This window comes from Amia ocellicauda, chromosome 16, assembly GCF_036373705.1.
Source record: "Amia ocellicauda isolate fAmiCal2 chromosome 16, fAmiCal2.hap1, whole genome shotgun sequence".
NCBI classification, from domain to species: Eukaryota; Metazoa; Chordata; class Actinopteri; order Amiiformes; family Amiidae; genus Amia; species Amia ocellicauda.
Genome location: NC_089865.1, coordinates 26,199,093 through 26,218,715, shown reverse-complemented (window position 1 = coordinate 26,218,715; position 19,623 = coordinate 26,199,093). Strand labels below are relative to the sequence as shown.

Below are 19,623 nucleotides of genomic sequence, written 5' to 3'. Positions count from 1 at the left end.
CTCTCTGTTTTGCTGCTATTTTGGTTATTTGGGGATCTGGGTTCTCGGCGGGTTTTTAGATAAAGGTTTGAGTATAGTTATTTTTCTAGCTTTTAGCTTTTGTATTGATTTTAGTACCTTTTTTTTTAGTAATTTTAACATGTTTAGCATTTAACCTGGGACTAACAGACTTCGTGCCGTGAATAACATTTTACTGTGTAGAATAAAACATTTATTTTATCGACTGACTTCCTGTGGTGTATGTTGTGAGATTTTGCCGAACCTGTACTGGTGACTACTGAGTGGTGGCGAGTCCCCATCTCGCGTTATTAAACTGGGGTGGTGTAGAACAACAATATTGGATCTAGTGTTCACTGCCACTCACGACATAAACACCTGCTGCACACACAGAAAGATAACAAAAAGTTTAATTTGTATTATTATAATTGTTACTATTATTATTATTATTATTATTATTATTATTATTATTATTATTATTATTATTATTATGATCAGTAGTAGTTGTAAATCATATACAATTTTAACATTTTTCTGGAGAAATCTCAATTTCCAGCAACCCAAAGAAATACAAAATAGTTCATTCCTCTGCCACAGAGGGTTACAGGCAGGCAGGACATACGTCTGCAGAGGTGTTGACCAGGACCATCACATCTCAGCAGGAGCCTGCCCCATCAGATCAAAGAGGATCTTGTAAACATTTCTCCCTTGGACAGATGGTTAAACAAAGCATCCCTCTCCAGACACCTTTGGAATGCAAGAAGGACAGCCATCAAGGTGACAAAGTGTAAGATGAAGCTCACCAGCACAACCCTGTCCCATCTGCAAGCATACCAACTAAAACCTTAGCAACAAAGAATGGATGATTTCATATTTAGTAGCAAAACACCAAAAATTACGTTTAATACAGGCTCCCCCCCCCTCTACATTAATATCAAACAGGACAAGGGACTATAGCATTCAGACCAACTCCATTCAAAACTAAAATAACAGTGACAACAAAAGTCAAACAATATCCAAACACCTCCACATACGTCATGTTTGGTCTCGATTAAAAAAGCATTCAACAAAACGAATGACTAAGTAAACAAAGACTAGCTCTCACATGTTTACTTCCACCTATCTCTTAAACAATGGACTAAACAAACCCTAATAACCATCGCTGCCACAATGTAACAGAGGCTCTCCCTCTTAAGAAGACAAGAGGACCCCTAGTGCCCAAGAGAAGGAGGACACTGCGATAGCCCTTAAATGGACACAAACGGACATTCTTTTTAAATTCACCAATTACAATTTACTAAGATCGAAACCCTGCCTAGCATGTATATGTCTGAGGTCCAAAAGGGGGATTTTAAAGATAACACAATCTAAAACAGTTAAACAACTACAACACCTGGAAACTAAAAGCTAAACCTTTACGATGTCAAAACATGTCACCTTGTTTAAAATCAAATTAAAGAGGATAACTTAAGGATCTCAAAAATGTGAATACTAACACCACCAAACTTATACTCAGAAAGTTATCCATAAAAATACTATTCAGGGACAATATCTAAAACTCATGAAGGCTGTAACTTTCCAATACACACCTTAGCAAAAGGGGGAGTTATAGCCCAGCAACAGGACATCTGAATTTTACAACACCCAAACCAACCAATCAGAAATTGGAGGGACAAAGATTAGAATCTCTTTGTCTAAAATATATTAAAAACATGGTTGGAAACTAGCAATTTGGAGAAGAACCCAGGAAGATTGGAAGACAGTTAAGTGGAAACCCATGAATGAATCCGGACCAGAACTTCTCTACCAACAACCTGGAAGCTTGGCAACCAAGTCCAAAGTCGACGCGGATCACCACTCTGCCTAACTGAACCTCAGTAAACCACACAGGTAGTAAACTTTGTGTACTATTCAAGAATTAGGTAGGTGTAGGAACGGGTAGTGTTAAAATTTATTTTTATTTTATTTTACATGCTTTGAGTCAAACTTGAGTAATAGATAGATCTCTCTCTCTCTCTCTCTCTCTCTCTCTCTCTCTCTCTCTCTCTCTCTCTCTCTCTAATCCTATCCACCCTGCTTTTCTCCCTCCTACCTTTACCATTACGTGTTGTCCATTTACATTTTATTAATAAACATATATCCTATTTGAACGAAACAGCCTAAAGGTTAATTTATGCAGATGAACCTCACCGCTAATCTGAATTCGTATTAGTAAAGTATTGTGGTAACTTGCGTATCAACCCCGTCTCAATTTCAGAAGACTTGACCGCTGTGGGTTCTTTGTGTGTGGGGGGTCACTAGATAAAAGGACTTTATTCAGCAATTATTATTTCTTCGGATAGTGATACCAGATAAAACGGAAACTCTAGTTTAAAGTCCTAAGACAATCGAAAGTACTTACTAATAAAACAATATCTGTAATGATAAAACAATTTGTGCATTGCAACATTTTGGATGCATCTTATCCGATCAACATCCTTTATTTTCACTGAACTATTTACATAGTATTATTCTACCAGCAAATTAGCAAAGTTACAAGTATGATGATATAATGCTTCTACACAAGGAAAAGTATACATGGCATGGGCCAAGGCTCCGTCAGTATCATCTATTCACCCCACACTTCCCAAGATCAGCTCCAGAGATCCCTGTCTCCCGAATTCTAGTTACTTTTCCTCCTGGTTTTCAGCTCTGCTTTGCCTTGTTACTTAATTAGTCAGGTTAATTAGTCATTATCACATACACCTGTTCTCAATGGCTCACACCCTTTTGGGCTTTGTATTTAAACCTTAAACCTTAAAGCTTTAGATTTTGCCCCATGCTTGGGTCTTAGACCCTTTTGCTTCGAAGGGCTTCTGTCTAGGACCTTGACTGTTACAGTCAGATTGCACAAGAATGTGACATCAGACCCAATATCCTGACTGATAAGTAGACTATGCCACCCAGATATTATATATATAAGGGAAATAGAGTATTTAATAACTTAATACTGAAACCGCCCCATAAAAATCCCCTTCAATTAAAGGAAGGATATAGACATATGTAATTCAAGAAATGCCCTCAAGGAGCAAGTGGCATGGTGGTGCAGTGGTTAGCGCTGCTGCCTCACAGCTCCAAGGGTCCTGTGTGGAGTTTGCATGTTCTCCCTGTGTCTGCATGGGTTTTCTCCAGGCTCTCTGGTTTTCTCCCACTGTCAAAAGACATGCAGGTTAGGTGAATTGGCTTATCTAAATTGCTGTGTGTGTGTTTCCCAGTGATGGACTGGTGTCCAATCCTGGGTGTATTCCTGCCTTGTGCCCTATGCCTGCTGGGATCAGCTCTGGCTTCCCTGTGACCCTCACCAGGATAAGTGGTTTTGAAAATGGCTGGATGGATGGCCCTCAAGCAGCTGTTTTAATTAAAACACAATGAAATGAAACAGTAGTAAACAAGTCAGATAAAATGGGCAGACAACATGATTTGAAAGCAGTTTAACAAACTGGATAAGCTCTAAAGTTTCAGGGAAAACTGGATTGGTAAGATATAAGAATTTACATTCAACAACCTTTGCAATTGTATACCCAACGTACAAAGATAAAATAGGAAAATGTAGGTTAAATGACAGATTAATTTGAGGGCTCAAGGTGAGACAGGAGGAGGGGACTGACATATAAACCTGCTAAGGCTTGAGAGACGGAGATGCTAGAACAAAGGCAGGAGAGATGTGGTAGTTGAGAGGAACAGACAGAAAGCGCTATATCATTTGGAACTGGGGGAAGTTTGACTGCCTTGTGTGAGAAGCTTGCCTTCTATGCCTCCTCATTTGCCTGATACTTTGTGTTCTTTCACCTGCCAATTAACTATCGGTGTCCTGAAAGTTCTTACAGCCCTCTGGTGTTTTAATCTTTGTTGGTTAAATTTGAAAGATCCCAGGAGAGAAAATATTAAGCCTTGGTGCTAATTAATAGGGGATTATAATAGGATTCGTTTTTCCTTCTCGTATTATGATTAAGTTTTTATAATGTTATGTATTGTACTGTAAAGTTTTATATTGAATGAAAGCATGTTTTTCACTGCAGTTATCTCTATTTGTGTGTTAGAATGGGAGCTCCTCTCTGAATTGAATGTAAATGGTGAAGCACCATAAGGAGTGAAGATAAAGAATGTTTGGTTTGTATATATATATATAATAATTTATTTTGTTGTGCATGACAGTTGAAACGTTTAAACTCTTATTGTTTAAAAAAATATTAAAATTAACATCCCTACTAGCCAACTAGGCTAGCTGTACCAGTAGGCTAATGATGCCAGACACAGTGATTAATGTACATGCCAGCAATCTGTCATTTAAAGACCTTATTCCTTAACGATTGTTGAATAGGAACAACACCATATATATTTAATATTTTCATAATATTTGTAATATGTACACCTGAGCAATGTATAACTTTTTACCAGAAAGGTGAGATTTTTATATTTCTTGTAGCATGCAGCATTACGGTTATTATGTATGGCCCTCTTGTGATAAAAAATTACTTTGGGATTGAAGAGTTGCAGAAAATAGCACGAGACTTGGTGTGTGGTAGAAGGTTGATTCTTTATTCCGGCAGCTGCAGGGGAGCCTGACAGGGGAAGTTTCCTCAGACAGTCTCAACAATTCTAAGTTACATTTGGTATTTTATGGGTTGTGTTCAAGGCAGAGAAGACGGTTCTTTCCTTCTTGATTGGTGTAAACAAGCTTACTAAGCAAATTGTAACTAATTAACAAGAGATATTTAAATTACTTACTACATAGACTTTATGAATGAATAACCTCTTGGTCAAGGATGCCAACACAGCAAGTTTTGTTAAACATCAATGAATGACTGTGGCGGGTGGCCAGGAATGGAGGCTTGGAAACAGACCGCAGGTACAAAAACAAGACTTTTATTAAACAAAAACACAAAATATGGCACGAGGGCCAACCAAAGAGAAACACCAAAGAAAGAAACCAAAATACCCACAGGCTAGTCAAAGGACTTCACTGTGCCAAAACTTAAACAAAACAGCAAGCCCAAACAAAACAGCACAATGACACATTGGGGGAACATAGAATTTGAATGAGAATGCATAACCATAAGCTCAGCCTCCTCCTTAGTCAGAAAACTGGGCTGACCCATTTATCTTGGTAGCGAGACTGGCCGTTACACACAGATCTGACAAATGCTCGTTATGACAATGAAATTGTGCTAAAACCATATATATATATTTATTCAGCTTTGACCGGCCTACCTAACTAAAATGGTCAGGCACATCATTACAGACATTAGTCATGAAGGCAGCAGTGGTGTCTGCATTTGTGAAAGAAGGTGGCACTCCCTGAATGTGTACACACACACAAAACTACATAATCTTATATCCTCATATACATTGTAAAAGCGTGCGGGAAGATGTACCTTAAAAAATATATTTTATGACCGTACAACCCCCATCTGCCCTTTTACCTGCAGCCTGACGATGTAAACATCATGTCATGCACCTGTCAGGCGGGGCAGAGTGCACACACCAAAAAAAAAAAAAAACCTGTCCAGCATCATGCACCAGCATAAAAGCACACCGCAAACAGCACTCAGGACAATTTATCTGGAGAGTAAATTGCTTTGAATTTGATGAGATAGAATACGACTAAAAGACTGACTGACCTGGATAACGACCCATCTTTGACTGACAACCCCACTTGGAAACCGAACCCAGAACGAGCATTGACACTGCTAAATACTCCAAACCGATACCGTGTTACAGCAAACCAAAGCGGCGACCCCGACTGGCCAAGACTCACACCACACGCCGTGTCACAATATATTCTGAACATCAACTGTTCGAAGCTTTAATGTAAGTAATATTGGTGGGAAATAAGTGTATGATTAATGACCCCAAAGCGTCTAAACCAAGAGGAATGAAACTCTGAGACCATTCCACTCCCCACAGGAGACTGATGATAGAACCACAAGCTAAATTACATTTTCCCAAGGGGCAGTACTTTTTTAATACATTAATGCTTTAAAATTGTGAAATTCTAATATTGCAGCAGATGGTTACTATACTGTAAAGTAACTCTTTAATCGATTTAAAGTAGAAGTAACATGTTATTTTAAACATTTACATAGTTTACATGTTCATCTATTAAATACTTAACTGAAAATACTTAGGGTTAGGGAGTAGATTGTATATTGTATAAGGGTCTCCTGTAAAAGTAATAGGCCCACTGTATTCAACTGGAAGCGTTTGTGATTTAAAAAAAATATCCTAACAGCCAGCAATTTTGTAAAACTTTGTTGTCCTCCTCCAAGCAATTAAAAAACTGAAAAGCAATGTTAGAAACAATGGCCCATTGAAGAGAACTCTGAAAATGATATTCCTTAACAAATAAAATACATATGAAATACATATGTGTGGAGAGAGGAAAACAAAGTGGTGATTTAAGGCCAGAAAAAGGAGACATGGGATCATAGAATAAAGAAGCATAAATTGTGTCTAATTTTTGCTTTGCTAATTTGAATGCTTTTTCATTATTTGATATCAATGAGAAATGTGTTATCTTTTAGCACATCTTGTGCAAGATTAATTGTGCATATTAATTACATAAATCTACAGTCTTTGTGTGTTTGCTTATTATTGTTTATATATTTAGGAACACCTGTGCTTCTACCAAAACAAGTGTAAGTGTAAAGCCCTGGCCCCCGTTCTTCGTAGCTGAGTAACTGAGTTAGCCAGATAAGTTTGAGGATAACTTGACAGAAGTCTGTTTTTTTCAGTTCCTCTAAGCAAGGTTAAAGTCCCGCTTAGTAAATTACTATAGCAACACATCCTTAAGCGTAAATCTGCTCCAATGCAGGCTAACTTTGAGTTTTAGCCGGATCTGTTCAGAAAAGCTTGTGCTTCTACCCAATGAAAGTTCTTCACACACCCCTCTGAAATTACCCTTCCTTAGAGATCAAGGAGCAATTTTAATTAGATCAGCTTTTCATAGGGAACGAGTACCGAAAGATTGCCAAGATAATTTGCATCATTCATATGTTTTCCTATTTGAGCGCTATAGATTCAGTCGGCAAGGTATAATTTACCTAATAAATCTACTTGAGCGGTACATTACCAAACCACCCGGTGCAGCCGTGTTTTTACAGTAACGCAGACTATATGTATAGCGCTGTGCTTTTTTGCTAGTGGCGCATTCCTATACTCAGTTCAAAATATCAGCAAAGCTGCTGCAATGAGTTTATATGCAATTTAATTAATTGGTAATCCTATCTTTATAGATTTATAGACTACATTATTATGCAAAGATCCACAAAGTCATTGGTGCTGTACAGTCAGATCCCCATCAAGGCACCCTCAGGACCAAACGAGGCAGATTTTGTTAACAGGAAATCATTTCAGAGCAGTTCTTATGACGTTAATGACAATTTTAACGACAAATATACAATGCCTGTGCTAGACAATAGGGTATCAGATTTTGGATAATACTGTACATTATCCATGACTTGACCTCAGTTATTCCCATATGATCTGTGAATCCACCTGCCTCATTTCAAGTATTTAACCCAAGTGCCCAGGCTCTGCACGACTCAAGAATATTCAGAGTAGATTGTCTCAGAGATTCGAGGAAGGTGTAGGAATTCATCTTATTTGTCAGAAATCATTGCTTTACATATTTGTTTTATTAAGTGATACAGTGAGGGAAAAAAATATTTGATCCCCTGCTGATTTTGTACGTTTGCCCACTGACAAAGAAATGATCAGTCTATAATTTTAATGGTAGGTGTATTTTAACAGTGAGAGACAGAATAACAGCAGAAAAACGCAGTTCAAAAAAGTTATACATTGATTTGCATGTTAATGAGGGAAATAAGTATTTGATCCCCTATCAATCAGCAAGATTTCTGGCTGCCAGGTGTCTTTTATACAGGTAACAAGCTGAGATCTGAGATATAAAAGACACCTGTCCACAGAAGAAATCAATCAATCAGATTCCAAACTCTCCACCATGGCCAAGACCAAAGAGCTGTCCAAGGATGTCAGGGACAAGATTGTAGACCTACACAAGGATGGAATGGGCTACAAGAACATCACCAAGCAGCTTGGTGAGAAGGTGACAACAGTTGGTGTGATTATTCGCAAATGGAAGAAACACAAGATAACTGTCAGTCTCCTTCGGTCTGGGGCTCCATGCAAGATCTCACCTCGTGGAGTTTCAATGATCATGAGAACGGTGAGGAATCAGCCCAGAACTACACGGGAGGATCTTGTTAATGATCTCAAGGCAGCTGGGACCATAGTCACCAAGAAAACAATTGGTAACACACTATGCCGTGAAGGACTGAAATCCTGCAGCGCCCGCAAGGTCCCCCTGCTCAAGAAAGCACATGTACAGGCCCGTCTGAAGTTTGCCAATGAACAACTGAATGATTCAGAGGAGAACTGGGTGAAAGTGTTGTGGTCAGATGAGACCAAAATCGAGCTCTTTGGCATCAACTCAACTCGCCGTATTTGGAGGAGGAGGAATGACCCCAAGAACACCATCCCCACCGTCAAACATGGAGGTGGAAACATTATGCTTTGGGGGTGTTTTTCTGCTAAGGGGACAGGACAACTGCACCGCATCAAAGGGACAATGGACGGGGCCATGTACCATCAAATCTTGGGTGAGAACCTCCTTCTCCCAGCCAGGACATTGAAAATGGGTCGTGGATGGGTATTCCAGCATGACAATGACCCAAAACACACAGCCAAGGCAACAAAGGAGTGGCTCAAGAAGAAGCACATTAAGGTCCTGGAGTGGCCTAGCCAGTCTCCAGACCTTAATCCCATAGAATTTCTGTGGAGGGAGCTGAAGGTTCGAGTTGCCAAACGTCAGCCTTGAAACCTTAATGACTTGGAGAGGATCTGCAAAGAGGAGTGGGACAAAATCCCTCCTGAGATGTGTGTAAACCTGGTGGCCAACTACAAGAAACATCTGACCTCTGTGATTGCCAACAAGGGTTTTGCCACCAAGTACTAAGTCGAAGGGGTCAAATACTTATTTCCCTCATTAACATGCAAATCAATTTATAACTTTTTTGAAATGCGTTTTTCTAGATTTTTTTGTTGTTATTCTGTCTCTCACTGTTAAAATACACCTACCATTAAAATTATAGACTGATCATTTCTTTGTCAGTGGGCAAACGTACAAAATCAGCAGGGGATCAAATAGTTTTTTCCCTCACTGTATATGAAAGTTATAGACAATCACTTTCTACATATTACATATTTGTGTATTTTATACATTTTTTCTCATCTATATATATATATATATATAGATGAGAAAAAATGTAGAAAGTGTTTGTCTATAACTTTCATTAAAAACATGCTTTGTTTATAATTAAATTCAGAAGCCACGGTTGCACTCCACTCAAATGTTTGGGTACAATCAGTGGTAAAGTGAAAGATGTGTTGCATAGTGGTGATGTGTCAGACCAGCTCGCCTGTTCACTGATTGGGTTCGGAAGAACCGTCACTCAAACCTAGTGGACAAATGGAGAGCCATGATCTACACCCCCAATGTCCCAATGGCAAAACTGCCATTCATTCTGTAAGTCACACAGCTTTTAAAATCAAGACATGGCTACCTCCCTCTGACTCCCCTGCTCCTTCTTTGGACCAGTTTTGGCACATTTCCAAGAAAGTATTTGACCTGTAATATTTTCCTGGATTCTAAAGATGTTTAATTGTAGAATAATGACATAGTCTTGAAAAAATATACAAAACACATGATTGTCAGGCATTTTGTTTAATGTTGCAAAAATGCAACAATGGGCATGAATGGCTTCCCTTTTCATGTATTATTTACACAATAGGCCCCATCACTGAATCATGGGTAAATGTATGTCAGTGATAATTGTAAGAGGAATTACATAGCCTATTATGATAATTTATTTGAGCAAAGTATGTTGTGCTTCAATAAAATCTTCAAAATAAAATATGATTAGGGGCAGGTGTTTTTTCTCAACTTTCCATTATGCAACCTATTATACCAGCAACTCCTATCTGTAGTTAGAATATGTAATATGCAATTAGAGCTCCATAACACCAAGGTTTATATGTAAATAAAATAATACAAGTTCAAGTTCAAATGCTTTATTGGCATGACAAGCAGAACACATATTGCCAAAGCAAAACACAATATATACATACTCATATTTCAGAATGCCATTGAAAAAGAGAGGAAGAATGTACTCAGGATGTACTGGAGGCCATTGTTAATGGAGATATGAGTGATTTTGATATTGAGTCAGAAGACAGTGATAGCAAAGAAGAAAAAATTGTACAGAATAGCAAGGATCAGGACTTTTCGATTTCGAGTGACAGTGAACGTGAGGGTGAAAGCCAGAGAGAAAGTGAGAGAGAATGCGAGAGTAGTGACAGTGAAGATAGGCCTGGCCCAGCACAACACAGGCAGAATGGTCCAGGTCAAAGTCAGCTTTGTTGGCAAAAGAAAGAGTTCATAAGCCCCGACACCAGCTTTACTGGTGCTGATATTGAGGCTCCCTCCAATTGCACATTCTGCAAACACTGTTGCAGTATTTTGAGAGATTTGTGTCCTCTGAGATATTCAGAATGTGATTGTCAACAGCAATGAATACAGTCTCTAGAAACATGGGAGAATTGTTGATCCATCAAAGACTTAGAACAAATGATTGACATGTACCTGAGAAAGGTTGCAAATGCCTGGTGTTTACTGGGAAACTGACACTCGTTATGGCCCTGTAGCTGACATAATGCCTTGTAACCGCTTTCAGTCCTTTCAGGCCCATGCAACTGCAAATTTGTCAGCTGCAAATTGAATGGCGATGTTGGCGATCTAACATAGTATAACAAGGCAAAAACATAGTAAATCAGGAATCTAAATAGATCTGTTAGATTAAAATACATTTTCAGATAAATCCTTAACACAGTACTTGAGCAAACTTGATTTACAGTAATTATTTCTAGTGCCTTTAATAAAAAAGCAAACTATATTACAAGAAATATTTGTGATACCAGAAAGCACCTGTCAGCTATATATTTAAAAGGCTAGGGTATGCCTTGGGCCTACTATCTTCTGTCCATATTACGGGATGGAGGCGCCTTGGTGACATAGAACATTTACAATGTGTATCCCATCTTGATTTCTCAACATTACATTCCCCTTACGCTGTGTGCAGGCATAATGTTTCATAACATTTAACATTGCTTTCCTTCCCACTTAATGTAGTTCCCAGGTGGACTGTAACCATCACTGATGCCCCCCAGCCTGATGGAGTCACAGGAAGCTGCCGCAGTGCTGCAGACATTAAAAACAAGGATGTCCGCCCTGGTGCTGCTCAGCCTATGGGCTATGGGGGGCGCTGTGGCTTTCCAGCAGACTCTGATGCCTCTGTTGCCCAATGTGCCTTTCCTGACAGTTTGGAATGCTCCAACACAGGCCTGCAAGACCAAGTACGGTGTGGACCTGGACTTCAGCCAGTTTCACATCACGGTGAACAAGAACCAGAGCTTCATAGGGGACAATATCACCCTCTTCTATGATGACAAACTGGGCCACTACCCTTTTTACACGCTCCAGGAGGTACCAGTGAATGGAGGGGTGCCACAGAATACCAGCCTGCTAGAACACCTGCAGTATGCACGGGCTGACATCGAGCGGTACATCCCAAAGTCTAATTTCTCAGGACTTGCGGTTGTGGACTGGGAGAGCTGGCGACTGCGGTGGTTGCAGAACTTTGATTCCAAAAAGGTGTACCAGGAGGCCTCCAGGGCACTGGTGCGGCAGAAGCACCCCAATTTGACCTCACTTCAAGTGGAAAGTGAGGCCCAGAGGGAATTCCAGAAGGCTGGATGGGCGTTCATGGAGGATACACTCCAGCTGGGTCACGAGATGAGGCCTGGGGGCCGATGGGGGTTCTACGGTATGCCCAACTGCTTCAACCAGTACTCAAAAACCACAGTGAACTACACAGGGAAGTGCGCTGAGGTGCAGATGAGGAGAAACAATAAACTGGGCTGCCTCTGGAAAGCCAGCTCTGTCCTGTACCCAAGCACCTACCTGGGATCAGGCCTGCGTGGCAAGGGGGATGCTGTCCGGCTGTACGTCCAAAACACTGTATTGGAAGCCATGAGGTGCTCGGGACAGGTGACCCCCATCAGCCCATCTGTGCTGCCATATGCTAGCATAGTCTATAATTCCCTGGAGTTCCTTTCACAGGTAAAGGTCTGGAAAGTATGCAGAGATTAAAAACATCAAATTTCTACTAAGCAACATTTGAATTTGATGGATTACAAACTACTTGTACTTGTATAATTGTGTACCAGATTTTTATTATATATATATATATATATATATATTAGGGCTGGGGGAATTAATGCATTAATCTTTGCGATTAATTTGAAATGTTTAACGCATTAAGAAAAAATAACGCAATTGACACAGCATTTTTTTTGCCTCTGTTTTAATTACTTTAATGACACAATGTCCAGAAAAAGAGCTGCTTTGTCCCCTGATAATGTAAACTGACTGGTCTGTCTCAGTTGCTGGCTTAATGTAAAAGAGTAGACAAAATCTTTGGGTGAAAAAAAAAAATCAATTCTTCTTTTGTTATTCATATTGCAAAGACTTATGTACCTTTTTGAAATTCAACTGGCACTTTAACATTTTGTTGTGTTTGATATTGTTGGTGCATATAAAGAAAGTATTTATTTTGACCTATTGGCTTACATTCTAAGCTAATCCTGTCTTTTTGATAACCTTGATGGTTCTAATATTCAACTTGCACTTAAACATTTTGTTTATAATGTTGCTTCATTCAATATATTTGATGGGAATGACTACTCTGTAGTTCTGAGGAGAGTCTGTTTACAGTTCACAAGATGTCATTAAAAATATTATTTAAAATAGACTTCCTTTGTGTTGATTAATTTAATTAGGTGATTTTACATTTAAATATTGATTATTACAAGCTTGGGGAAAAAAACGTGATTAATTGCGATTAATCACAGCAGATTGTGCGATTAGTTACTTATTTTAATTGATACCCAGCCCTAATATATATATATATATAATATAATATAATATATATATAAATATTTTAATTCCCAACCTTATGATTAAAACAGGAATTTTGAATTCTAATTCTGTTAATTCTGAATTATTAAGGTCTTCACAAAGAAGGTAATAATCTGAGTGTTTGAGGGATTGTAAATGTTTTTCTCCTGAAAGCTTACTCTTTTAAAATGTAACATTATCTGTGCATGTCTGTGACTAACTGGCATCCTGTGGTTTGTGCAGGAGGACTTGGTTTACACCATAGGGGAATCCGCAGCACTGGGAGCAGTGGGGATTGTGCTCTGGGGAAGTGGACAGTATGCAGCATCTCAGGTATGCCTCAATGCAGTAGTACAAGGAACTGGATTCTTTAACGACATAACAAGTAATCTGGGCATTCCTCCTGATTGTTTATTTTTATTTGTATTAATTTTTTTGGGAACTATAGGCTAGCTGCACAAAGTTAAAAGAATACCTGAATGGGGTGCTGGGTGTGTACCTACTGAATGTGACCACAGCTGCAGAGTTATGCAGCAAGGAGAGATGCAACAGTAAGGGACACTGTCTGCGGAAAACCCCCAACAATAACACATACCTACACCTCGACCCTGCCAGCTTCACAATCTTGCAGAAGGATGACAACCTGACTGTCAAGGGGGCACTGAGTGAGGGAGACAGAGAGTTCTACAATACGGAGTTCGTTTGTCAGTGCTACAAGGGGCACAAGGGAAAATCCTGCACCCAGACAGCTCCCCTGGCCTGAGGACCATATGATCAGTCTCCTGTTCTCTCTCAGCTTCTTGTGGCTGCTGTAGTAGAACAGAGTGGTTGGGGAGCATCTAGAAACAAATTCTCCAAGATTGATTATTCCTTATGAAAGCTAGATGTAGATGTTGGTTACCTATCAATTCTGGTAGTGTTCTGCAGATCTTATGACAGAGGAGGAAAAGTGAAGAAGCAAAAAAACAAACAAAAGAACTGTAATTAAATGCAGCACTTATCATCAAGAAGAATTTGAGCAGTGAGGAGTGATGGTTGGCACATGTAATAATGACCAAATGGTTGGGTAGAAAGCTGTGTGACCGTATGAAGTTGCCAAGAATTTGAAAACCAAGTATATTTGAAAACAGAGCAGTTTCCCCGAGTACTTGTTTACACATTTCCCATTTTTAGGTATGTGAGCTTCATACAGAGAGTGTTGAGGCCTGAGCAGGGATGACAGTTAGCTTTATCAGCAGCAATTCATAGCTCACATCTCATAAGTAGGGACCTGGAAAATTAATTATTTAATAGAAATTGTGAATTTGACTGCTTCCTGTGAATGTAGTATTTTTATAATGGTTATAATATGTTGCATCATTCCTCTAATTTTTCAAATATCAAACCTTACAGTTTGGGGCACTAGATCATTAGATGGAGTATGTTAGGTGTCGTGAATTGTATTACTATGGAATAGGTTAAACAACCATTCCAGAAATGAGGGTGGGCTGCCATGTCATCACAAGCAGCAGTTGTTACTGATTGACCCATATATCTATATGAAGCAGTTCGATTTATTGATCCACAACAATCTTTGACTTGGAATGTCTCTTCTCTGCCATTGGATGCAATGCCCAGTTTCACTTACAATTGCACAGCAGAAATTCAGGCATATCAGAGCAAGGGCAGTCAAGGCCAAGAGGTTATTAGGTCAACCCCAGTCAAAGTCAACAACAAGCATTTTAAAAGACAAGGCCACATTCATGCAGTTTATTAATTAATTAATCAAATTTGAAAAAACAGTAAACTCTAAAAGAGCTATTTTAGTAGTTTTAGTAGTTTAGTAGTTAACACCGCAAATTAGATGTTGACCAGTTAGACATTCATTCAGAACCACACTGCTCACAAGAGAAAGTTGCATTTTACTGTTGCACTTTAAAAACACCTCTCTGAGAGAATGCCTCCCATTCATGCTCTGTGTATTCACATTTAAGCAATAGTTAGAATGCTTGCATATGTTGTTGCAAAATAAAAATGGAAAAAAGCTAGTCATTACAAAATAGTGCCTACATTCCTAACTATGCTTTAGATTACTGTATAAAATAATTCCAATTATAAAAATCAGTGAGTAATATTTGACATTTCATTCCCAGTTCTCTCCTTATAAAAATAAATAATTGCATTTACATAATACATGACTATGTTCAAATTCAACAATATTGAATGTGATCAATTGAATATTTGTCCTATATGCTAATATTTATAACACACCTATTAAAAAATAATATTATATACATGTATTATTTTCATTATTAGATGAACCACACTTGCACAGTAATATAACATTTATTATTATTTTTAGGAAATGTAATCATACAGTGTCTCATTACTGTTATTAGTACTGTGACTGTAATTGTCTCTAATTGCTATTTCAATTTGCTTCAACTATTTGTATCTATAAACATTTTAGTATAATGTTTACTAAATCAATTAAAAAAAAAAAAGACTAAATATCAGATATTTAAATTACATGCTCTGGTTTATTGGACATACAAATCATTAAATATGCTTTAAACTACAATATCCCTGTTATGTTGGGATTACCACACGTCAGAATAATTTATCAAAGTGCACTATGCCATTCAAATGTGAATGTAGGGAACATCTGGATTTTTATTTATTGAAGCCATGAATATAGATTTGTACATGTTTAAATACCTCTAAAGAATACGTTGGCATCTCATGTTTCCAATTAGAGAGTCATTACCATATGCTAATTGAGTCAGAGCACTAAAGCAACAGGACTCTGCAAGTGGATGAATGAAGGGAGTGTGCGGATGCCATGTTTCTGCACTCGTTTGTGACGTTTTGAGCATCCTATTATTTGTACATTCATATATATATATGAGAGAACAGCTTTAGCAATTACATGTGCGCTTCCCATCTTTCTCTCACACACACAAATATATATATATATATAGGGGGGCTCAGGATCCATACATCTGGCATGAGTCCAGATTGTGCAGTGCATTTGAAGAAACCAGTGTAATGATTACTATTAACTGAAATTATTTGTCTTAACATGTTAAGGGTCAAGCAAACAAGACTGTTTTCCAAATTACTGTTTGGCTGTTCTACGAGATAAAGTTTTGCTGACACTTTCTCAGTGTCCATTTGTGGCTTTCCTGTTTTTCCATTTAAAGCCGGACGTGTACTGAAGACAATGGAAACTTATATTTCCATTATGGGAGTAACCCCCAAGAATATACAGCCCAGCCCATGAACCAAAAGGTGTATAAAACCTATGACAAACTTTTAAACCATTGAGACTTAACTGCAGTTAGGTTCCCGAGCTGGCTCGTAAATAAATATATTATTTTCTGTACTTTGAAGCCTACTTCGCTTTTTTAAAAGGTTCTTCAGCATTCGAGTCTGGACACATCTCGAATGCATACCTCCTCGGTAATATAGTGTACACCTCTATGTCATTGTCCTGACAGGACATACCAGTATTGCAGTACAGACACAATATTGTAGACCTAGTAGTAATAAATATTACCAAATACCCATCATTATCTGAATATATGTAGGTCGTCGCAGAATCAAACATAATGCTATTATGTAGATTAGGGTTGCCCATGCACCGGCTCCGGAGCCCAGAGCCAGCTCCAGGACTCAGAGCCAGAGTGGAGCTGGCAGTGCTGGAGCTGAAGCGGAGCTGGACTCAGGCTCATCAGAGCGCTCTGGAGCCTGGAGCCGGAGCTGAAGTCATGGAGCTGCTCCACTCTCTCCTCCTTCCATTAAACTCCCCCATAAATATTCTTGAATTAACAAAATATGTAACTTCTTAGATATTGCTGTGTGTTAGAAGTTATAAAAGAAGATCAGTTCTCACTCCAGCTATAAGTACATAATACATAATACATTAGTTTTTATTAATTGTAATTCTATGACACCTCCACTTTCTCAATTCAAGAAGTGATTCTGTAATCTCAGGGCATATATCTCGTAAACCACTTGAAAGAGAAGGAAAGTCAATTTTAACGTCCCTTTTAGGTATCTCCAAATTATTTAATTTCAAACAAAATTTTCATCTGGGTAAATTCACCTCACTTTAAAGCGATCTATTATCGGAAATGTCCTGACTTTAGATTGTCCAACAATTGGTTGCCAGAGAGTGAAGGTCACATGCTGGAGTCATGCCCCCTGCATCTGGATTTTCACTAGGGTTGCCACTTTTGAGATACGAAAATAATGGGGGGGGGTTTGTCATTGGTGAAACATAAACTGAACGATTTGATGACAAATTGTACACTGATAACATATCCAATAGATAACAATGCTTAAAATAACTGGACATCTTCAAAAAATACTGGACAGGGGGTCAAAGGGGGGGGGGTTAGGGGGTACCGACCGAACCCCCCTTTTAATATACCAGAAAATATAGAACATATAAAATCACTGGATTTATCTTTGCATAATCCCTTTGCTGTCCCTCAATTCATGCACGCAGTCAGCAATACCCCCACTTTATGAAACGTGGTTACATCTTTGTTCTTTATTTTCAAGGGAAGGATCATCAGCACACATGCATTAGAGACACTGACACACACACCTGTGCTAATGCTGCTGTATTAATCAATTACGTAATTTGCTCTCGCTGGCTTTTATCTTAACATGTGGCATTCATTAGAGTTAATAATGGGCAATAATTACTAATTAATAATTACTCCCCGTGAGTAAAATAAATAATTCCATATTCAATTACCATTTAAAGTTCCTGTGCAGTTTCATTCTCAGTGCATTTTGATTGACCTGTTGAAATGCTTGTTTCTGACGTAGACCTGAATCCTGGTCAGATATGCCCAGAAATGTCTCCAGATCTCGTTTCCAGAGGTCTAATTTTCCAAGTTTTCTGGGGGAGGGCCAGCAGACCCCCCGCCCGGGCTCGAGTCTTCTAGCTCTCAGTCTCTGGCCTTCAAGTATCTAGCAAACCTGAAACATGTTAATTCCACGTACAGTGAGGGAAAAACGTATTTGATCCCCATTTTGTACGTTTGCCCACTGACAAAGAAATGATCAGTCTATAATTTTAATGGTAGTTGTATTTTAACAGTGAGAGACAGAATAACAAAAACAAAATCCAGAAAAACACATTTCTAGAAAGTTATAAATTGATTTGCATGTTAAAGAGGGAAATAAGTATTTGACCCCTTCGACTTAGTACTTGGTGGCAAAACCCTTGTTGGCAATCACAGAGGTCAGACGTTTCTTGTAGTTGGCCACCAGGTTTGCACACATCTCAGGAGGGATTTTGTCCCACTCCTCTTTGCAGATCCTCTCCAAGTCATTAAGGTTTCAAGGCTGATGTTTAGCAACTCAAACCTTCAGCTCCCTCCACAGATTTTCTATGGGATTAATGTCTGGAGACTGGCTAGGCCACTCCAGGACCTTAATGTGCTTCTTCTTGAGCTACTCCTTTGTTGCCTTGGTTGTGTGTTTTGGGTCATTGTCATGCTGGAATACCCATCCACGACCCATTTTCAATGCCCTGGCTGAGGGAAGGAGGTTCTCACCCAAGATTTGATGGTACATGGCCCCGTCCATCGTCCCTTTGATGCGGTGCAGTTGTCCTGTCCCCTTAGCAGAAAAACACCCCCAAAGCATAATGTTTCCACCTCCATGTTTGACGGTTGGGATGGTGTTCTTGGGGTCATTCCTCCTCCTCCAAACACAGCGAGTTGAGTTGATGCCAAAGAGCTCAATTTTGGTCTCATCTGACCACAACACTTTCACGCAGTTCTTCTCTGAATCATTCAGATGTTGGCAAACTTCAGACGGGCCTGTACATGTGCTTTCTTGAGCAGGGGGACCTTGTGGGCACTGCAGGATTTCAGTCCTTCACGGCATAGTGTGTTACCAATTGTTTTCTTGGTGACTATGGTCCCAGCTGCCTTGAGATCATTAACAAGATCCTCCCGTGTAGTTCTGGGCTGATTCCTCACCGTTCTCATGATCATTGTAACTCCACGAGGTGAGATCTTGCATGGAGCTCCAGACCGAGGGAGACTGACAGTTATTTTGTGTTTCTTCCATTTGTGAATAATCGCACCAACTGTTGTCACCTTCTCACCAAGCTGCTTGGCGATGGTCTTGTAGCCCATTCCAGACTTGTGTAGGTCTACAATCTTGTCCCTGACATCCTTGGACAGCTCTTTGGTCTTGGCCATGGTGCAGAGTTTGGAATCTGATTGATTGATTTCTTCTGTGGACAGGTGTCTTTTATACAGGTAACAAGCTGAGATTAGGAGCACTCCCTTTAAGAGAGTGCTCCTAATCTCAGCTCGTTACCTGTATAAAAGACACCTGGGAGCCAGAAATCTTGCTGATTGATAGGGGATCAAATAGTTATTTCCCTCATTAACATGCAAATCAATTTATAACTTTTTTGAAATGCGTTTTTCTGGATTTTTTTGTTGTTATTCTGTCTCTCACTGTTAAAATACACCTACCATTAAAATTATAGACTGATCATTTCTTTGTCAGTGGGCAACCGTACAAAATCAGCAGGG

The 19,623-nt window shown here is 39.1% G+C and overlaps 1 protein-coding gene across 1 annotated transcript; it reads left to right on the top strand.

Annotated features, from left to right (window-relative positions):
* The first annotated feature begins 1,739 nt into the window (after positions 1–1,739).
* Positions 1,740–13,835, top strand: LOC136711320 (hyaluronidase-1-like). The gene is made up of 4 exons (XM_066687488.1): positions 1,740–1,887; positions 11,246–12,235; positions 13,316–13,405; positions 13,521–13,835. The coding sequence occupies exons 2-4, from the start codon at positions 11,273–11,275 to the stop codon at positions 13,833–13,835; spliced, it is 1,368 nt and encodes a 455-aa protein (XP_066543585.1). The 5' UTR covers positions 1,740–1,887; positions 11,246–11,272.
* Positions 13,836–19,623: the final 5,788 nt, after the last annotated feature.

Excerpts from the sequence above, each read along its gene's own strand:
- LOC136711320 (XM_066687488.1), top strand. The coding sequence starts at position 11,273 with ATGCCCCCCAGCCTGATGGAGTCACAGGAAGCTGCCGCAGTGCTGCAG. Across the intron at positions 12,236-13,315 it reads CCCTGGAGTTCCTTTCACAG|GAGGACTTGGTTTACACCAT; the intron begins GTAAAGGTCTGG and ends TGGTTTGTGCAG. Across the intron at positions 13,406-13,520 it reads GACAGTATGCAGCATCTCAG|GCTAGCTGCACAAAGTTAAA; the intron begins GTATGCCTCAAT and ends TGGGAACTATAG.